General features: G+C 41.2%; 3 protein-coding genes and 1 long non-coding RNA gene across 10 annotated transcripts in view; 3 read left to right on the top strand and 1 right to left on the bottom strand.

Annotated features, from left to right (window-relative positions):
- The window catches only part of LOC141753310 (uncharacterized), a 24,164-nt gene extending 23,825 nt beyond the window's left edge, over window positions 1–339 (bottom strand). Inside the window, exon 1 of the long non-coding RNA XR_012590428.1 lies at window positions 250–339. This is a non-coding gene — a long non-coding RNA (uncharacterized LOC141753310). The remainder of the gene's footprint in view (window positions 1–249) is intronic.
- Window positions 1–4,310, top strand: part of dub (duboraya) — a 16,380-nt gene extending 12,070 nt beyond the window's left edge. Inside the window, exons 2-7 of one of the 7 annotated variants that reach the window (XM_074611841.1) lie at window positions 304–393; window positions 511–582; window positions 1,573–1,635; window positions 1,757–2,020; window positions 2,159–2,602; window positions 3,553–4,310. In XM_074611841.1, coding sequence (XP_074467942.1) covers window positions 304–393; window positions 511–582; window positions 1,573–1,635; window positions 1,757–2,020; window positions 2,159–2,602; window positions 3,553–3,582 — 963 coding nt within the window. In that variant the 3' untranslated portion in view covers window positions 3,583–4,310. Of the gene's footprint in view, window positions 1–303; window positions 394–510; window positions 583–1,569; window positions 1,636–1,756; window positions 2,021–2,158 lie in introns of all 7 variants that reach the window. The other 6 variants (XM_074611842.1, XM_074611840.1, XM_074611838.1 and 3 more) reach the window with 6 other exon arrangements.
- LOC141753307 (stromal interaction molecule 1-like) overlaps window positions 1–16,293 on the top strand; it is a 102,289-nt gene extending 85,996 nt beyond the window's left edge. Inside the window, exon 15 of the transcript XR_012590427.1 lies at window positions 16,165–16,293. The gene's annotated coding sequence lies outside the window, so the exon portion shown is untranslated. The remainder of the gene's footprint in view (window positions 1–16,164) is intronic.
- On the top strand, window positions 5,861–18,221 carry guca1d (guanylate cyclase activator 1d). The gene is made up of 4 exons (XM_074611843.1): window positions 5,861–7,316; window positions 13,926–14,075; window positions 16,444–16,531; window positions 17,554–18,221. Exons 1-4 carry the CDS (start codon window positions 7,122–7,124, stop codon window positions 17,676–17,678), a joined length of 558 nt encoding a protein of 185 aa, XP_074467944.1. The 5' UTR covers window positions 5,861–7,121; the 3' UTR covers window positions 17,679–18,221.
- The last annotated feature ends 2,485 nt before the right edge of the window (window positions 18,222–20,706 follow it).

The raw sequence follows: 20,706 nt of genomic DNA, 5'->3' as shown, positions 1-20,706 counted from the left end.
AGTCTGAACAGCGGAGACACACGAGAGACCAGGAGACACCGACCAGCAATGATTTATACCTGGAAGAAGTTACAAACAGTCTCTTTAATCATAGTGCGGCTGAACGAGTCATTGGTGCTGATAAAATGTTTCTGTATAAATTCTCCCACAGCTTAGAAATGTAAATGTGAAATTACACAATGATCGGTCTGTTACACAGCACAAACACCGACATCTTTAATTAATGAAATCAGTGTTGTTGGTATTTACCTTATATCCTTCCTTCCTTCCTTCCTTCCTTCCTTCCTTGTTTCCTTCCCTCAGGAGGAGGCTCTATCCCGGCGCTCTGTGGCTGAACTTGCAGGAAGATTCAAAGGCTCGGCTCGTCCACACGATGCTGCTGGTAATGAAGCGGTGAGTTTACTGCAGTCAGCGTGAACATACTAGAAGCTCTTTGTCTGCTGTAATTAATACTGTAACAGTATAGTGGTTTAATACAACTGTACTAATTATAATTGTTTGTTTGTTTAGCAGGAGAAGCCGGTCAGACGACGACCTCCTCGCTCTTTACAACTCACTAAAACCCACGGAGACGACCAGGAGGTGAGAGAAACAGAAGGGAACATTACGTTGTGTTTACAGGGAACAATCACAGTGGAGTTTAGTGAGGGTCTTTTATTGTTTTATAATCTGTCCACTTTAATGACCAGGAGCCTTTACTGTGTATCTCCGCCAGGTTAAACAGTTACGGATTCAGCTATTAGTTCATTTGACAACTTTTACAACGAAAAATGTCTGAAAAAGTACGAAAAATGTCCTTAAAATGTCCGAAAAGCAAGTAAATCTCTGGCCTTACTAGCACTACAGGTGACGTGCACAGTGTTATGGAGCTTCCACTTAAACCCAGAATTAAGGTGAATTTGTCCGATAAATGTCCGTAAAAAAAGTCTGAAAAATTACCGGAAAATGTACAAAAATGTCCGACAACTGTCAGAAATGTTTTTTTAAAATGTGCAAAAAAAGACCAAACTAGAAGTGCACTCGGAGAGCACAGACCTCCACCAAGGCAGGTTTCATCTACGTCGCATGCACAGGTTGAGCAGAGTTATTAAGCCGGATCATGATCCGGATCGCCACCAAAATCTATTGTTGTATTGTTATATAGATTGTTTATTGTGCCACACCCCACCCCTCTAAAAAATGTCATTCAAATCTATCACAGACTTTTGAAATTATCCTCCAAACGGACAAACGGACAAACCAACGCCTTCCTAGGCCGTCGGCCTTGGCGGAGGTAAAAATGGCCTACAAGGACATAATAATAAGGGCTAATTAAGTGTTCGTACTGGGAAGTTGATTTATTCATTTTTAAAAAATGTCCTAAAAAAAGTCAGAAAAAAAATTGTCTGAAAATCGTCAGACAAATGTCCGAAAAGCAAGTATATCTCCGGCCTTACTAGCACTACAGGTGATTTGCACAGTGTTATGAAGTTCCCACCTAAAACCAGAAATAAGGTGAATTTGTGTGTGTGTGTGTGTGTGTGTGTGTGTGTGTGTGTGTGTGTGTGTGTGTGTGTGTGTGTGTGTCAGCAGCCTCAAGATGTGACCTCACCTTCCAAAGTCAAGAGGAACTCTGCTCTGATCGAGAAGCTCCAGGTGAGTCCAGGTGGTTTCTGCTGCTCTCTGCTGGCGAGGACGAAGAGCTGCACTCTGACATCACTCTGACATCACTGTGACATCACTGTGACATCACTGTGACATCACTTTCTCTGTGTAGGCCAACCTGGCTCTCTCTCCCACGGCCATGCTGCCGTCTCCAAAGAGCCCCGGCTTCAGGCTGCTGTCTCCCACCTTCACGCCGCCCTCCCCGGGCTCCGCCCCTCCTTCCACGATAACCACCTCGTCCACGGCGTCGCCCGCCAGCCCCGTCTCCACCGCCGCCGCCGCTGCCTCTCCGTTGACTGAGGAGGAGGGCCCCACCTCCTTTGAAGCTCCTCCCACCGTGGAGGAGGGATCCATCCTGTCGAACGACAACATCAAGGTCAGTCAGAGAGTTAAAGGGCTGTTCAGATAAATCCTCTTCTATTCTAAAGTTTCTAAAGGTGGTGACGTGATCAGCGTCCATCTTTATGAATGTAATGACCTCACCTGTGTGTCTCCGCTCCCATTGGTCCTTCAGGGCAGAGCTCGCCACTCCATCCGGCGACGCCCTCCGTCCCGCCGCCACAGGAACTCCAGCTGTGGAGACGAGGTCGGCGTCACCGTTGAGGGAGAGGATACGTCTCCGAGCTCCCCGACTGAACCAGAAGACAAAACAACAACAACAGGAGGAGGAGGAGAGGTTTTCATGGAGGAAGGTCAAACAGACGAGGTGAAGGAGGACAAACCTTCAACGTGTCCTGAGAAAAACGAATCCCACGATGAAGATAAGTCAAAGATCAGCGTCGAGCCCAGAGGTGAAGACGAGGAGAAGAAGGAGGGATCCACGGGAGGAGAGGAGGGAGACGGATCTTCATCAGGAAGAAAGGAGGAAGAGGAGGAGGAGAAAAACTCTGGAGAAAAACAGAAAGAAGATTCGACTGAAAGAGCAACAAACACAGAGAGCAAAGAAGAAAAGAGCGAGGTGACTCCTACTGAAACTAAACAACCTAAAGTGGCTTAAAGACACAACATCTGCAGAGAACCAGACCTTTATTTCTAATTTCTAATTTTCATTCTTTTATATTTGATAATATTTTAGTGCAAAGTCTCTCTGCTCACATTTTAATTTGTTTCCTCCATGTTTACATGTTTGTGTCGGTCTGTTTTGGGCTCTCGTTGACACGCAAACAGAGTTTCAGGTCACTAAAACGTAGGGTGGGAATCACGATACGAAATTATCACGATACTTAAGTCACGATACAATATTATCACAATACGATATTATCACAATACGATGTTATCAAAATACTCAAGTCACAATACGATATCACAATACTTAAGTCATGATACGAAATTATCACGATACTTAAGTCACAATATGATGTTATCACAATACGATGTTATCACAATACGATGTTATCAAAATACTTAAGTCACATTACGAAATTACCACAATATTTAAGTCACAATACTTAAGTCACGGTACGATATTATCACAATACTTAACTCCCGATATGATATTATCACGATACGATATTATCACGATACGATATTATCATAGTAGTATATTATCATGATACAATATTATCACAATACGATATTATCACAATACTTAAGTCACAATACTTAAGTCACGATACAATATTATCATAATATGATATTATCACAATACGATGTTATCACAATACCTAAGTCACGGTACGATATTATCACGATACGATATTATCACGATACGATATTATCACGAATACTTAAGTCACAATACATTGTTATCACGATACTTAAGTCATGATACATTACCATGAAATTATGTTTATTATTGGAAAACAATGACAGATATTGTCCAGAAACCCTCACAGGTACTGCATTTAGCATTAAACAATATGCTCCAATCATAACATGGCAAACTCAAGCGTTTTCTTTCTCCCACAGGAGACGACCAATCAGAGTTCAGCCCGATGAGCAACCGGACGTCCGGCTGAGTCGGAGCACTGCAGCCATGATGAGCCCCTGGGGGGCTGCGAGGGAGACCCTGCAGCAGCGAGGCCTGAAGGATAAAGGCCCGTCTGAGAGTCTGTCACCGTGCAGACGAATACGTATGAAACTCTGTCACCGCGGTTCCTCTTTATCTCTGGTGTGGTGAAGACGAAGCGAGGAAACCGACGAGTTTGTCTTGTAAAGAATTTCCCTGAAGGTCCAGCTTTAATTCAGTATGAAGTGCAGCTTGACAAGAAAACGATTGATGTGAATTTGTTTTTACTAATCCTCGACTCAAAGCCTTCCTACACTGCAACGCTCCTTTTTATATAATGTGATTTCGATTGTTTTCATTATGTTTTCTTGATGCTCGCTGCCTCCGGAGCTGTGACTGATACTGATGATGATGATGATGATGATGATGATGTGATTTAGGTGTTTGTACGTGTATTTTGAGTTGTGCAACAAACTGTAAAGAGTCTAAATAACATAGACGCTTGTCTTGAGATAATTCTGTCACAGCTGGAAAACCTGAAGCCTTATTCCAAACATTCATAAAATACTACTTTTTAACAACCAACCATTGTTTTTATAACCAAACAAAGACTCAGCAGGTACAGAAACTCTCAGTTCTGTAGTAAAGTTTGAAAACTGGAGACGTCACATTGTGCCTTTACGTTTGACAATGAAATTAAAAGACATATTTTTCGCTACATTAATGTTTATCTGCTCTTTAATGTTCTGTGTTTTAATGGAAAAGTTCCTTGTTTTATATTCAGCATTGACGGTGGTGGAAGAAAAGTTTAATGTGTTAATTTACTTCATTGAAAACATCACGTTTTCTTCATAAGATGTTAATGTGGAAAGTAAAAAAAAAAAAAGCAATAGTCAGATAAATGTAGTGGAGTAAAAGGTACGAAATTTACCTCTGAAATGTATTGAGGGAGATGTATAAAGTAGCATTAAGTAGAAATACTCCCATAAAACATAACACCACTTACGTAAAGAAATTTAACTCTGGAGGCGCGAAACGACCACAAAGAGACTCAAAACAACCACAAAGAGACACAAAACAACCACAAAGAGACTCAAAACGACCACAAAGAGAAACAAAACAACCACAAAGAGACTCAAAACAAACACAGAGACTCAAAACAACCACAAAGAGAAACAAAACAACCACAAAGACACTCAAAACAACCACAAGGAGGTGCAAAACCACCACAAAGACACTCAAAACAACCACAAAAAGACACAAAACAACCACAAAGAGAAGCAAAACAACCACAAGGAGGTGCAAAACCACCACAAAGACACTCAAAACTCACACAAAGAGACTCAAAACAACCACAAAGAGATTCAAAATGACCACAAAGACTCAAAACAACCACAGAGACTCGAAACAACCACAAAGAGACTCACAACAACCACAAAGAGACTTAAAACGACCACAAAGAGAAGCAAACAAGCGCAAAGACTACGTTTTTGTACCATTTTGATAACTAGAAACCCACATGGTGTATTTATTATGTAAACTTCGTATTTATTATGTATTTTCCGGTAGGGGGTTTAATTTCTTTGGGCCAGCTCTGTGGCGTTAACTCTTCATAAAACAGGTGAGACAAAAGGTGCGTTAGTGTTGAAACTCTACTTACAGCTCAGGGACAGTGATGACAAGAGGATATTCCACAGCTGGCACATTTCCACATGACTCTGTAACTCTTAATCCAGAGGACTCGTAAGGACTCCTGGAATAGACGAGTTCGACAGGAGAACCAGTGGGAGGAAGAAACCTGACTGCTGCTCCTGCTGGCTGTATTTTAATCGTATTCTGGATAATCTGTTTGATCCTCTGATACACGCAGATCCAGCCTCACTGCTGCCTGAAATAAAACAGATCAACAGAGAAACGCCTCCACTCTGTAAACCCAAGATTCACAGCCAAACACTAGAAACCTGCAGCCCAGAGGCATGCTGGGAGAATACAGGGGTATAACAGGTGTTTCAGTCAGCTGTTACTACATTGTGATGGACACGGAGTCTGCTTCACTAATAAAAGGTCAAAGGTCACAGACTGTGTCCATAAAACCACTTTAGGAGAGAGGCCAACTACAAGTCCAACTGCAAATTAGCAAATACTAGCATGCTAACATGCTAACTAAGATGGTGAATGTGGTAAATATTATAGACCGTCAACACGTCATCCAGAGTAATTGCGTCTCTTTGTGGTAATTTTACATCTCACATTTAGGGACATATAGATTTATCTGTATCAGGTGAAGTAATGTTTCGTAACATACATCCTTGTGTTAATTGTTTTTACTAAATTTTTACATTCTGAATGTTTTCATTCAAAAAATCATGTTGTTTGTTAATCTAAAATCCTGAAATAAGCAGACAGGAGATCAGACTGTCAGTTTCCCAGTGTTCCCAGTGTTCCTCTGAACTGGTCATTATGGGTTTAAATGGTTTAACTGGATCACTTCCAGCAGCTCTGAGCCTCTTAGGGAGATCATTATTGGAGATACAGCAAGAAGCAAACTTTATGTTGGTTTGTCTTTGTAGCTTTCAGCTCGTCTTCAGGTTCGTCCACAGTTTGAGTCGCCAAACGAAGATTTCTTCAATGTGAAGAATGCAGGATTAATAAAAAATGTAATTTCTCGCAGTGGGCAAGAGCTCCGGGGTTGAAGGTTTTCACGGCTTTTCCCAGGATTTCTCACCTCTTTTGAGTCCTTCGCGTCTCTTTTTAGTGGTTTTGTGTCTGTTTTTAGTTGTTTTGTGTCTGTTTTTAGTGGTTTTGTGCCTTTTTATGAGTCATCAAACAAAGAAAACAGTACAAGTATCTCTAAATTGTAAAGTACTTGTACTCAGTTATTATGCCTGTTGAAGCGTCCACATATGACCTGACCCGTCTCGGGTGGAAACGTCCTGCGTCTGCCTCACCGCGGGGAACCTCTCTGTCTGACCCAGGACACCCAGGTGAGCCTGTTATATAACCACCCTGCTTCCAGGGCCAGCCCCACTCCCTCACCTGAACTCAGCAGGTAAAGCCTCTTGGCTCGGCCTCTGGCAGCAGAACCCTGCGGCCGGGCGGCCTGATCTCATTAGGGAGTTATTTTAGGTGCTTCTTTGATTTCTTCCTCCAGAAACTAAGAGGGTTAGACAGTCCTGAGGTTTGCTCTCCGCCTGCAGAGTCACTGCAGCCTGGATGTCGGCCGGCTCGACCCTCCCGGTGCTGAAGCCTGCCGCCGCCGCCGCCGCCGCCGCCGCCGCCGCCGCCACGGATTTCTAACCTTTTTGACTCTTTTTATTCTTCTTCTCTATAAAAGGACTTCAGACCGCTTCATCACGCTCTTCTTGTTGTTCTTCAAACATCCGTCCACTGAGGATCAGTTCTCGTCTGAGGTCAAGCTGCTGGTTTCGTCTTTTCGTTTCTAAAACCCGTCTTCTCCTTCAGGGTGAGAATCCCTCGTTCTTCCTTCTCTTGAGGTTTTTCTTGTCGGTGCTGCCGTCGGACCGGACCAATGGGGAACCACGGCTCCAACCTGGACGACATCCTGGCGGAGGACATGCACCACTGGTACAACAAGTTCATGCGGGAGTCTCCGTCGGGCCTCATCACGCTGTTCGAGCTGAAGGCCATCCTTAATCTGAAGGGCATGACGGAGAACGCCAACAGCTACGTGGACCAGGTCTTCCTCACCTTCGACATGGACGGGGTGCGTTTCACACCGACACATCGACACACGGCGAGGGGTTTTCAAAATAAAGCTTCTGAATTAAACGCTAAATGTGACGAGTACTGGAAGCTGTTTTATTTTTATTGGGGAAGTCTTTGTCTCTGGTTTGTCTGCTGGTTTCACTGGATCAGAACCGGTCTAAACCTGGCGGAGGCCTTCAGCACAAACATTAGAGTATCACCAGTAAAAGTACAGAAGTATTATCGGTTTCATTACTCTGTCAACAATACTGCATTTATATTTAATCAAGAAATACTCTTAATTAATTCTTATTTATACCATTCTGGTATTTATATTTAACACACTTCTCCGCATTTTGTATTTACTTAATGTACATATATCTTATATTCTCATTTGTTATTTTTAATTTTATAACTAACTTATATATATTTACATATATTGTGTTTATATTGTAGCATTATGTACATAATTTACACATTACTTACTCCTTTATTTCTATTTTATATCTGATAAAATAACTATAACGCCCCAATTAATGACCAATTAATCCCCTCTGGGATCAATAAAGTATTTCTGAGTCTGAAGTATCAGCTTCTATTGCTGATTTAACTACATGAAAGTGATAATACTTAAATGTATATTATATATTGGCATGAAAGGTTTAGGGGATATTTAGATTTATATAAACACATGTATATACAGTATATCTAAGTAATGTAATGAAGTACTTAATAAAAGAAGTATTATATTTTTAAAATACACATTGTAAAGCTATGAGCGTTGTCTTCTCTAACAATAGAGAATAATAATAATAAAATATAAACTGTATATTTTTCAGCCTTCTGATGAAACACTCAACAGCTTCAGTCGATTTACATTTACTATAAATAACTTCCTGTTGTATTAATATTACTGACTGCTGCTCTGCAGGTTTATAATCAGTAAACTTTTGTTTCAGGACTTAAATGTATGTTCACATGTAATAATAATTTGCATCAGTGACTTCAGATGTAACACAGAGAGCAGCGTGATGTTCACAGAGCAGAGGAAATGATGAGGCGTCGTAATTTGACCCAGGAAGCCGAGGTCAAAGGGACAGTTCAGGTGTTCCTCAGTGGGGTTGTATGAGGTACTTCAACATAGTCAGTGTATTAACTCCAGTAGATGGAGTTGTTTTGCGTCTTTTTTAAGTCGTTTTGCATCTCTTTTTAGTTGTTTTGTGTCTTGTTTTAATCGTTTTGCATCTCTTTTTAGTTGTTTTTGCGGCCCATTTTATTTGTTTTGTGTCTCTATTCAGTGGTTTTGCGTCTCTTTATATTTTTTTTTGTGTCTCTTTGTAGTTGTTTTGCGTCTCATTTTAATTGTTTTGCGTCTTGTTTTAGTTGTTTTGTGTCTCTTTGTAGTTGTTTTGCATCTCTTCCTAGTGGTTTCATTCTCTTCCTTAGTGTTTTTGCAGCCCATTTTAGTGGTTTTGTGTCTGCTTTTAGTTGTTTTGCATCTCTTTTTTGTGTTTTTGCGTCTCTTAAGTTATTTTGCGTCTCTTAAGTTGTTTTGCATCTCTTCTTAGGGGTTTTTCGTCTATTTTTAGTGGTTTTCTGTCTCTTAGTAGTTTACCCTCTCTTTTTAGTCGTTTTGCATCTCTATTCAGTGATTTGGCGTCTCTTCTTGGTTTTGCATCTCTTCTTGGTTTTGCATCTCTTCTTGGTTTTTGCGTCTCTTCTTAGTGGTTTTGCGTATATTTTTTGTAGTTTAGCAAATGTAGTTAATTTTCACCGCTTTACCTCACCGTCAGACAGCCCTTTCTGACGGGGAACTGAAGCTGTTATCTATGCTTTCTTCAAAGCCACCAGGCTCCTTTGACACTTTGGTGAATCCAAACTAACCCTTTAAAACACTAAAGTATCTGCAAGGTGAAATTACTGTCTGGTGATGGAGTCCAGGTACTCCTGTCTGTTTCTCCGTCTACTGCAGGTAATACACTGACGATGGATAAGTACCTCATACAACCCCACACATCCGATCTAACCCTCTAACGTCATTAATGTCATGACACAGCTCAACTGCAATCTTTCCAAGAACTTAACCGGACGGGTTTGTCATGTGGAGAATAATCTTATATATCCTTTAAGTATTTAATGCAAAGTTTAAGGTAAAACATGCCCAGGCTACATCTGTGTATTGTTCACTGTACGGAGGAATATTAGTATGAAATCTATACCACTATGTCTGAATTAATTACATCATTCAATTACAGGTATGTTAAAGAAAGAAATGTGAAAAGTAAACATTTTGCATTTGGTGTAGATTTGGTTCTATACGCAGATTTGAGGATTTGAGTTTTAAACTTTGGGAGGACATTTTTGGAAAGGTTCAGGTTAGAATTAGGTTTAGGTTAGAATAAAAGGAAATAGTTGCGGTTAGGCATGTAATTGTGATGACTAAAGTTAGGGTCAAGGGGCTAGGGAATGCATGCTTGTATGCATGATGGTCCTCACATGTATGGAAAGACAAACGTGTGTGTGTGTGTGTGCATGTAAATAATAAATCACAAATTATGATAAAATTGGTTAATATGCTTTCCATAATGGTTTTATCACAATTATTACTATTAGTTAAACTCATACTTCTAATGGATCATTATAAATAATGTAGATAATTGTAAAACAAATACAGATTTCATTATTTTTTTTAGCTTGTAAAAACATAGTTTGAAGAACCCAGGGCAGTTAAACGAACAGAGAGACTCCTCCAGTAAGATAATCTACCTGAAACTATAAAAGTGAGTTGACCTTTCGGTGTAAACTGTGTCGATTATCTGGTTTTTGACAGATAGATGTGCACTCAGCTGACCAGACGGGACTTTGGTGTCTAACTTTCAAAATAAAAGCACAAAAGTTTAGAACATTAACAAATTTGTACTTTATAAAGGACCGAGATTCACCGGTAACACTTTATAATAACCATCATTTATAAATGGTAAATTGATGGTTAATTAAACTTAGTTAATAGTTATTGTACTGTTAACAAACAACAAATTATAATGAATAATTATTACTTATTATTAGTAACGCTTACGTTAACAGTTTATTGTTGCACACATTATAACATGTTATATATATATATATAGCATCTGTTAATGATTAAGATACTGTTTGTAAACCTTTAAGAAATTGTGTGTAAAACATCTATAAACATTACATAGACAGATATTTGTAACACTTTGTTAATATTTAACAATTAGTTTGTAAACATTAGTTGGATGGTTATTATAAAGTTATGACTGATGATTATAATACCTTGTTAAATGGTTAATAATACTTTGTAAAGCATCTATAAACATTATTTAGATAGATAGTTAATACTTTGTCAATGGTAAAAAAAAAAAAAATACTTAATATAGTATATAAAATGTTATAATGTGTGCAACTACAAATGAATGCAGTATAAATGTGTTATTGCCTTCTATTCTAAAATGGTTTATCTGAATATTTCTGCATCCTGGGGTCCATAAACAGTCTTTGAATTCCATAAATGGGGTCTCACTGTAAAACTGAGACTCTGGTGGATCCAATGAGCCCAACTGTATTCATGTGTGATGATGTTAGTGCCCATTGGAGCCATTTCATTGACCTCACTGTATAAAATGACCTGTGGTGACCTCTAGGATAATCACAGCATTCAGAGGATGGATGGATCAAACTAGAGACCTAGAGCATTCAGAGGATGGATGGATCAGACTAGAGACCTAGAGCATTCAGAGGATGGATGGATCAGACTAGAGACCTAGAGCATTCAGAGGATGGATGGATCAAACTACAGACCTAGAGCATTCAGAGGATGGATGGATCAAACTAGAGACCTAGAGCATTCAGAGGATGGATGGATCAGACTAGAGACCTAGAGCATTCAGAGGATGGATGGATCAAACTAGAGACCTAGAGCATTCAGAGGATGGATGGATCAGACTAGAGACCTAGAGCATTCAGAGGATGGATGGATCAGACTAGAGACCTAGAGCATTCAGAGGATGGATGGATCAGACTAGAGACCTAGATCATTCAGAGGATGGATGGATCAAACTAGAGACCTAGAGCATTCAGAGGATGGATGGATCAAACTAGAGACCTAGAGCATTCAGAGGATGGATGGATCAAACTAGAGACCTAGAGCATTCAGAGGATGGATGGATCAGACTAGAGACCTAGAGCATTCAGAGGATGGACGGATCAGACTAGAGACCTAGAGCATTCAGAGGATGGATGGATCAGACTAGAGACCTAGAGCATTCAGAGGATGGATGGATCAGACTAGAGACCTAGAGCATTCAGAGGATGGATGGATCAAACTAGAGACCTAGAGCATTCAGAGGATGGATGGATCAGACTAGAGACCTAGAGCATTCAGAGGATGGATGGATCAAACTAGAGACCTAGAGCATTCAGAGGATGGATGGATCAGACTAGAGACCTAGAGCATTCAGAGGATGGATGGATCAAACTAGAGACCTAGAGCATTCAAAGGATGATGTACGTCTGAATAATGTCTGAAAAATGTCAGAAAAACTGTCAAAAAAGGCAGAAACACAGTCCAGAAAATGTCCAGAAAACTGAAAATATTGACAATAAGTGGGTTTCTGAGTGCTCGCCATCCAATTACCGAAATATACAGAAATCTCCAAATGTCAAAAGTTTTTGATGCCAGTATTTTTTAGAGATTAATCATTTTTTTTATCAATTGTCCAGCGGTTTAATAAAACAAACTGGTTGTGCTGCAGAGATCAGCTCCAGACCGCCGTGTGAATCAGAACAAAGATGGCCGAAGCAGAACTTTCGTTGGCTCTCTCTGTCTAATTGGCTTACGGCGTGTGCATGCGGAGCTATTATCCTCGCTGGGGGTGTTTATGGCGAGCTAAGTGGATTGAGAGTGTGTAGAGGTGAAGTTCAGGGAGGATGTTCTGAGAGGTCGGGGACACCAGGAGATCACAGGACTCTCAAATGTTCAGTTTTTAAATGTTTGTTCAGGCTTCATACACATTTTGGACAATGATTACCAAGACTTTAAACCATCATGACCAAACATTCTGTCATTTCTATGTTTACATAAAAAGTATAATCCGTGGAGGAAGTATTCAGTAAACCAGAGGTGAAGCTATTCAAACTATGGCGCTGCCGTGTGGGTTTATAAAGTGTGTCTGGAGACAATGAATCTACAACACACTAGGGATGTCACGAGAACCGATACTTCGGTACCAAGTCGATACCAAACTTCTAAAAAAGTGACGGTACTCTTTTTCTACAGTACTGAAGGTGCCGTACGATGCCTGTAACGGTCGTTGGTAGGGATGTGACGGTGAGGAAAATGTTCCCACCGGTTAATGAACTTGTGACATCACCGGTGTCACCGATTACACCGGACATTTTACAAGAAGAGATGATGGTCAACATGTGCAGAGCGCTGACTCAGATTTTTTGCCGTCGGGTGGCGGTGTGTCTGGCCTCTCCGGTAGAGCTTTTGCTGCGGGGGTCTACCTGGCGCCGCTGCTCTGTGCACACCGGCTGTGACGGCTCCATCCACCTTGCGGCGATTATCTCATTAATGTCATGGATCCCTTATAGCATTGGGATTAAACGTGAAATATTGCCAAATAGGTGCGTTTGCTTTTCACTTCAACAATAAATCCTCTGCTCCTACTCCTGCTACTCTGAGCTGACGGACCAGATGCATTCATGGTCAGTATGTGGCGTCCGTCGTCTGGCTATCGAGTGATAACACGCTGCTGATACGCCAAAAAGAACGAAATGGGTCTATTCTTTTTATTTATTATTTAAAGGCTACATACCTCTGTTTTTTGTAATGTTCAAATGTTTTTAATAAAAGAGCACGTGTTGAATTACAGTACAGGGATTTATTGTTGTTTTGTTTTTTACCGTGGTATCAAATTTGGTATCGAGATCTTGGAAATTCACTGGTATTGGTATCGGTATCGACTACTAGATTTCTGGTATTGTGACATCCCTACAACGCGCTGTAGACTTCTACCACAACTCTCTAGTGCACAAAGCTCTCGTTGGCCACAGACTCCTGATGATGAGCTCTTTTCTATTTCATGTCATGTTCTCGTCTCACAGCCGGCTGCACACAGAGACCGATGTTATGTGATTAGAAGATGAGGTTGTAGCTCGTTATCTACCTCTCTACGGTTAGAAAGAGCCCTCATTGGTGTTTTAACAACTTATGAGTTATTGATCCGGGAAGTTTGAATCTGTGAATATCTTTCACACTTTACCGAACTATCGGAGTTAACGAAAGCTTCTGCTGACACCGTTCAGATGCTTTGTTGGGCCGATATCCAATGGGAAGCCTTGATGAGCAACGTCATCGATGTCACCATGAGGTTATAGATGTCTGGAATAAGAATTACGACTAGTCCTAATGTAGTTGTAGATATCTCTAATGTTAATTCAGGATAGACAAGCTGAGCTATTAAATATTAAAACAGCTCGCCATACACAGCTTGAGTTCTGGAGAGCTGACGAAGCGTCCAGATTAAAAACAAAATGCATCTTCATATATAAACTGATCGTAACGGCCTCGCGGTGGTTTAACCTCCCTCTCTTCTGCCTGCAGGACGGTTACATCGACTTTGTGGAGTACATCGCAGCCGTCAGTCTGCTGCTGAAAGGAGAAATCAACCAGAAACTAAAGTGGTACTTCAAACTGTTCGACCAGGACGGCAACGGAAAGATCGACAAGGAGGAGCTGGAGACTATCTTCTCGGTAATCATCACACAAACAGACACCAGTTAGACCGAAGGGTCGGCAATGAGGCTCGACACAAAACACATGAGAGAGACAACTGTTCTAGCCGGAGACCTGAACGGGAAGTAAAGACACTGAAAAACACTTCCCGAGGATATTGTTATCTCTGATGTCCGTCCAGAATACACGTCTAGAAATCCACTGAGAAAGATATATTCCAAAATTCCCAATACCGATTCCGATATCTGAACTTGCGTATCGGCCGATACAGAGTACCGATACGATACCAGTGCGATATACGCAGCCCCGTACGCAACAAACTGCCTCTCACTGATTGTTATGACACCTTTCTATCCGAACCAGCATTTACTTTTTCATCAGTTTGAGCTCCAGTAGCTCTTCTATTGGATCGGACAACACAGGCCAGCCTTCACTCCACACGTGCATCAATGAGCCTCGGGTCTGACCCTGTCGCCGGTCCACCGGTTCTCCTTCCTTGGACCACTTTTGGTAGGTCCTGACCACTGTAGACCGGGAACATCCCACAAGAGCTGCAGTTCTGGAGATGCTCTGACCCAGTCGTCTAGCCAGCACAGTCTGAGTAACGTGACGTCATATCCGTTCCGTATCCGTCAACCAAAACAAACCTCAGAGAGTCTAAAACGTTGAAGGGTCAGCGTGGATACGACCTGCACCCTCACATGTTAAATCCAGTGTGGTAAACACTACACATCCAGTAAAGGATGGAAACACTTTGGGTTTCACACATTGACAGGAAAAGCAGAGCTAGACAGAGCAGAGCTAAATCTGCACGCTAACTCTGTCACGGACAGGAAACGTTATGGTATGGTGGTAACGTGGCGGTGGAGCTGTCCGTCGCTCTCGTCTCCGTGGTCAAATGGGCCGACGCTACGACTGTAGAGCACCCAGATACTGACATTTATGTTTTCTGCATTGAAACGGCCCCGATGGAGCTGACCATGGATGGATAAAGAGAACGGAGCTGACGGGAGAGCTAGAGACCACCTTGGTGAAGTTACAGGAAGTAGACATGACTACGTCCGCTTTTTTCAAAATAAGGTGTTAACAAAGGGAACTGTATTTACATAATACATCTATGGAAATAAGATTGATGGATTATATTCAGCAGAAGTATAAAACATTACATGTCCCTTATAAATTAAAAAGAAAATACCACAAAAAAATTTGGGTTGATGGAAAAAAAAACCTGACCATAATCTTTTTCTAACTTTAACCAAGAGCCAAGAAGCAAAGTAGCACAACGCTGTCGTGGATATTGTATTGTAAGTTTTTGTAAAGAAATGGAAGGTTATAATAGAAGCTGATCAGGATTTAGTTTTCTGTAAAATGACCTACAAACTGTGTGAACGGACTGAATCAGCAGAGCTGCAGCTGCAGCTCTGCTCCCACCGACAGAACACTGGGCTGGATTAGCTCTGAAATTAGACGTGTTAATCTGCTGAATGAGCTCAATTTATCAGCCGACAGGAAGCTGCTGGAAGTGGGACGACTGACTCCCAACAACCCAGTTAGTCTGGATGTCAAACCAGTCTGAAGGTCTTCACTGAGTCCAGTCTGCTGAGGAGCGTTTAACCCTCTGCAGCCCAGGATCATTGAGCAGAATTAAATGGGAAATTAAAAGAGAAAATGGTAAATTATTATTATATTTTAGTGCTCAGGATAATCAGACATAATCTAATGTTAAAAATGAAAGGAAAACATTTAAAATCCTGAAACTGAAAATAGCAATTAAATGCAAAAATGTGTATTAGAAAAGGAAAATGAAAACACTTTATTTGCCATTTTCCCTCTTAATTTTAATACTGGGAAAAATGATCCAAATACCCAACGTTTGATCACAGATTATTAGTGATGCACCGATACCGATAATTTAATGAAAATAAAGTCATAGTATTACAAGAAAAAAAAGTCATAACTTTACGAGAATAAAGTCGTAATATTGCGAGAATAAAGTCATAACTTTAGTAGAAATAAATTTCCTCCTCCTCTAAAGAGTCAGTTTCCTCCATCAGGTCTGTGTGATTCTTTCTTCAGAATAAACTCTTAACTTAACAATCTCTTCCAGGTCCTGATGCTGATGATAATGTGCTGCTGATGAGCCAAAAGATATATAAGTATAATATAAGTATTTGGTTATTAGTGAAACTTAAACTAAAGTAGAACTTCACAAGATGCTCCACGTTCCTCATTTTCACTCTATTTACCCTCTAAAATAACACGTACAATTACTACTTTATAATATTATCATTTTATTCTCTTAAAGTTATGACTTTATTCTCGTAATATTATTCTCCTGTGTTTGATATTTCTATCTGACTCAGACTGTGTGTGTCTCCCCCTACAGGCCATCCAGGACATTACACGGAACAGAGACACCGACCCCGAGGACATCGTCTCCATCATATTTGAGAGGATTGATGTGAAGGGAGAAGGTAAAGAACAATATGCTATAGAGATTATTATCGTTCCATGAGTTGCTGGAAACACAGTAGCTTTACAACGTGGCGTTACAGCGTGGCGCTACAGCGTGGCGCTACAGCGTGGCGCTACAGCGTGGCGCTACAGCGTGGCGTTACAGTGTGGCGTTACAACGTAAAAAGTAAAACTACTGTAAATAAACAACATCCGTCTTTAGCCTTGCTTACGTAACGTTGCGGAACAAGCGGAACAACTGGCGTAAAACAACGTTGCGTAAAACAATGTTGGGTAAAACAACGTTGCGTAAAACAATGTTGGGTAAAACAACGTTGCGTAAAACAATGTTGGGTAAAACAACGTTGCGTAAAACAATGTTGGGTAAAACAACGTGCGTAAAACAATGTTGGGTAAAACAACGTTGCGTAAAACAATGTTGGGTAAAACAACGTTGCGTAAAACAATGTTGGGTAAAACAACGTTGCGTAAAACAACGTTGCGTAAAACAACGTTGCGTAAAACAACGTTGGGTAAAACAACGTTGCGTAAAACAATGTTGGGTAAAACAACGTTGCGTAAAACAATGTTGCGTAAAATAACGTTGCGTAAAACAATGTTGAGTAAAACAGCGTTACCCAAAACAGCGTTGAGCAAAACAACCCAAAACGCAAAGCAACACTGCGTATAACAATGCGGTTTGGGTTCAAATAACTCCAGAAGTGGCGGAACTTAAGTACAGAAGTTATGTGACGACTAAATCAACTTTTAACTTCTGGTTTCACACCTGACATGAACGCCAGTCTCCTGGACGAACCCCGACCTCCTCCCTACATGGCGTTTGCCGCTTTTTATACTTCGTGGTTCACAATTACGTGGATTACATATGAACTGATTTCATGCTGACCATCATCGTGTCTATGGACACGAATCAATACATTACATTTCGTGAGATACGACAAACTGCTGTGCGACTAAACTGCCCATTTAGTTTCCATTATAACCCACCAACTGTCTTTTGACCTTTGACCCCCCCCCTCAGGTGAGCTGACCCTGGAGGAGTTCATTGAAGGAGCCAGAGACCACGAGGACATCATGGACATGCTGAAAAACCTGATGGACCTGACGCCGGTGTTAGTGATCATCGTGGAGGGCCGGACGGGGTGAGAGCGCGGCGCGGCGCCGGAGGTTCACCGGGACGACTAAAGACTGACTGGAGCAGAAATCCTCCCATCCTCCATCCACCCTCACTCCCCTTCAAAATAAGAGAAACCACTTGCTCCACCCCCCCGCCTGGCAGTCTTCTTGAAGACATCTTTTGTTTTGTGGTCAGAGTGAGCTGGCGGGAAACAACGGACGCTGAACATGTAAAACTTTGCGATGGACAGCGATTGGCCGTCCGGCTGCTCGTCTCCAGGTTGAAAAACAAACTCATTTTGGACAAAGACGTTTTCCAGCATCCTTCAACAAATCTGTCTGTCCCCTCCGTCACAGAGATCACGTTGTTTGTTCAAAAATGTTCAAACCTATAGAACTTTATTTTTAATTATAGCGATGACTCCAGTTTCCAAAGATACCAAATACGACCACGGCTGGGTGTCGAACCTCAACACCTCTTTGGTACCAACTCCAGATTGCACCAAAAGTTGTCACTGACTACGTTTACATGCACATTAATATTCCACTAATATAGTGAATTTGATAGGGGTCATGTAAACAGCGTATTCTGAATTAGGCCTTATTCTGAATGGAGCATTTTCAGATTAATACGTGTGAGATATGCTGATGATATTCAGGTTTTAGGAGCATTCTTTGGACGTGTATACGGCACATTCAGGGGTGTTTACGGCAGTTTGCGACACGCGGCCTCTTGCCTGTTTACATCCAGCTCTGTGAGTTGTACACAAAACCAACTAGTCTGCAGAGATGCTGCCCAAAAGAGAAGAAAAGAAGGAGAAACACTCCTACTGTTAAACTTGATGAAAGACTTGGATATCAAATATCACAACGCCGACCTTTACAAGAAGCTGGTTGAAGGAATAAAAGAGGAAGGCTGCGTTCGCCACCGGTGGAAAACTTTGAAAAGTTTGTCGCAAAGAAGCAATCTGGAACAAGTGGCTCCTGACATTCCACTTTTTCTATATTTTGACGTGACATATTTGGGCATCGACCCGTCAAACACAGCCGAGAATGGTTGTCGACGTGGGATTCACCGGCCCCGGTGATGAGGACGCTCTGAGCTCCTCAAATGGACCAGATGATGATGATGATGATGATGATGATGATGATGATGATGAGAATAAGAAGAGGGAAAGAGACAACTGGTTAGCTGACGTGTTCAGCTGAATGAGTTGTTTCGGTCAGGACGTTTTACGTGGATCGGAGTATGAACAGCTGCATGTAAACAGGAACATTAGAGGAATAATCCTGTTCATTAACCAGGTTAACAGCTTAGTAGGAATGTTGTCTTTTTCAGAATAAGGGCAGAAACTGTAATATTTGGTGCATGTAAACGTAATCATTGAATGTTTTCTCCAGTTGATCCTCTACTTTGATCATATAGATCAGTTTGTGTACGGCTGCTCGTGTTTAGACGAATTTTGGTTAAACGAAACAAACGTTTATTCCTCAAAGTAACGTCTTGAAACAACTCAAACCATAAGCAGCCCTGAATCTTTAACCTGAACTTTGGGGGGAAACGTGTCTATATGAAGCACAAGACGTGTAGAATATAGAAGATGCAGCCATAAAAAACATTGAGCCTTGGGTTGGAATATTTTCTCTTACTTTACTTTGTTTAAAATTAAAATTTGATTATTTTTCAGTTTTTCTTTATTCTCATGTCATTTTGCCGATATTTGCCGTGTCGTGGTAACACTGCGATAGTGATTTCGACCACATCGCCCACCACAGTTAAAGGCTGGTTGGGTCTCTTCTGAGAGCAGTGCATGCTGGGAGGAGTCTGTCTTTGCTCTGACGCTGCTGATCCTCTTAATGCGTTAAAAGGTTCAGCATCCTGAGCCGTAATGGAGCAGATTTACAGACAGCTTCACCTCCACAGAGGTTTGTTTCTTAAAGACAAGCGACCGGCAGGCTGGAGGAGGAAAATATGAACTGAAAAACGTCCTCAAACTGATTTACTTTCATTAAACTCAAATAAAACAGGCAGTAGATCTAGTTTCCGATTCTGTCTTCCACCACCGAGCATGTTCCAGGACTAAGGATCAGCTCCTCTGGCACCGGGCCAGTCCAGAGAGACACCGAGGCTAAACTAGGCCAAACCAAGCCAAACCACAGCACGCCATGCAAGGTGTGATTAACATCTAAATAAAGACACAAATAAGATAATAAAGAAGACATAACATGTTAATCAGAGAGCTTCAGACTGAGCCAGGCTAACTGTTTCCCCCCGTTTCCAGTCTTTATGCTAAGCTAAGCTAACCAGCTGATATCTGTAGCTTCATATTTAGTGTTCAGACATGAGAGTGGTGTCAATCTGAACATCTAATGTGTTCACACCAAGAGGGAAGCTCATTTTCACCTCGCTTTACTCGCGCGAGTTGGACCGCCGGTATCATTTGTTTCATCATTTCCTTTAAGACACACCTAAACGTTAGTCTCTCGTGGTTTCAGATTTCACTGATGGGAATGTTTAACGTTAATTAAGATAAACTCTAATCATACTTTTACGTTATGAATATTCGGTTTTAATGAGGAACACAAAATCTGACAGTTTTTATGCCAAAAATAAAGTTTAAATTTGAAGGAAACTTCGTCCAAAACGGACAAAATGTTCATTTTTAAAACCTTCAAACTGTCATCCATTGGGTTTTATTTTGAAGGACGACAGGTTTACTCTGCTTCAATGTGTTTCCACATTTGTGAGAAACTCTGAGGACGTCTGACTGGATGAACAACGGGTAAATAACATTTTATTTTTATTTCACAGCGTTTAGTCGTCGTTAGTTTTGTGCGACTGGTCTCTTATTTTGAAGTCAAAGGGAATCTACTGAATGAGTTGTAAACATTTGTACTTTTTATACGATGACGAGATCAAGACGACGGAGAGGAATGTTTGCGTAGAGGAAACCGATCACGGACTAGAGAGGAGGCCGTTTTGTCCTTAAAGCTGCTAACTGGTAGTCGTACGGTCAGATCTGATCTGCAGGTTGGCGGCAACGCTGACAGTTCTTAA

The sequence above is a fragment of the Sebastes fasciatus genome, chromosome 16, assembly GCF_043250625.1.
Source record: "Sebastes fasciatus isolate fSebFas1 chromosome 16, fSebFas1.pri, whole genome shotgun sequence".
NCBI classification, from domain to species: domain Eukaryota; kingdom Metazoa; phylum Chordata; class Actinopteri; order Perciformes; family Sebastidae; genus Sebastes; species Sebastes fasciatus.
Note: the sequence above shows the minus strand (reverse complement) of the source record. Positions and strands in the feature narration are given on the sequence as shown.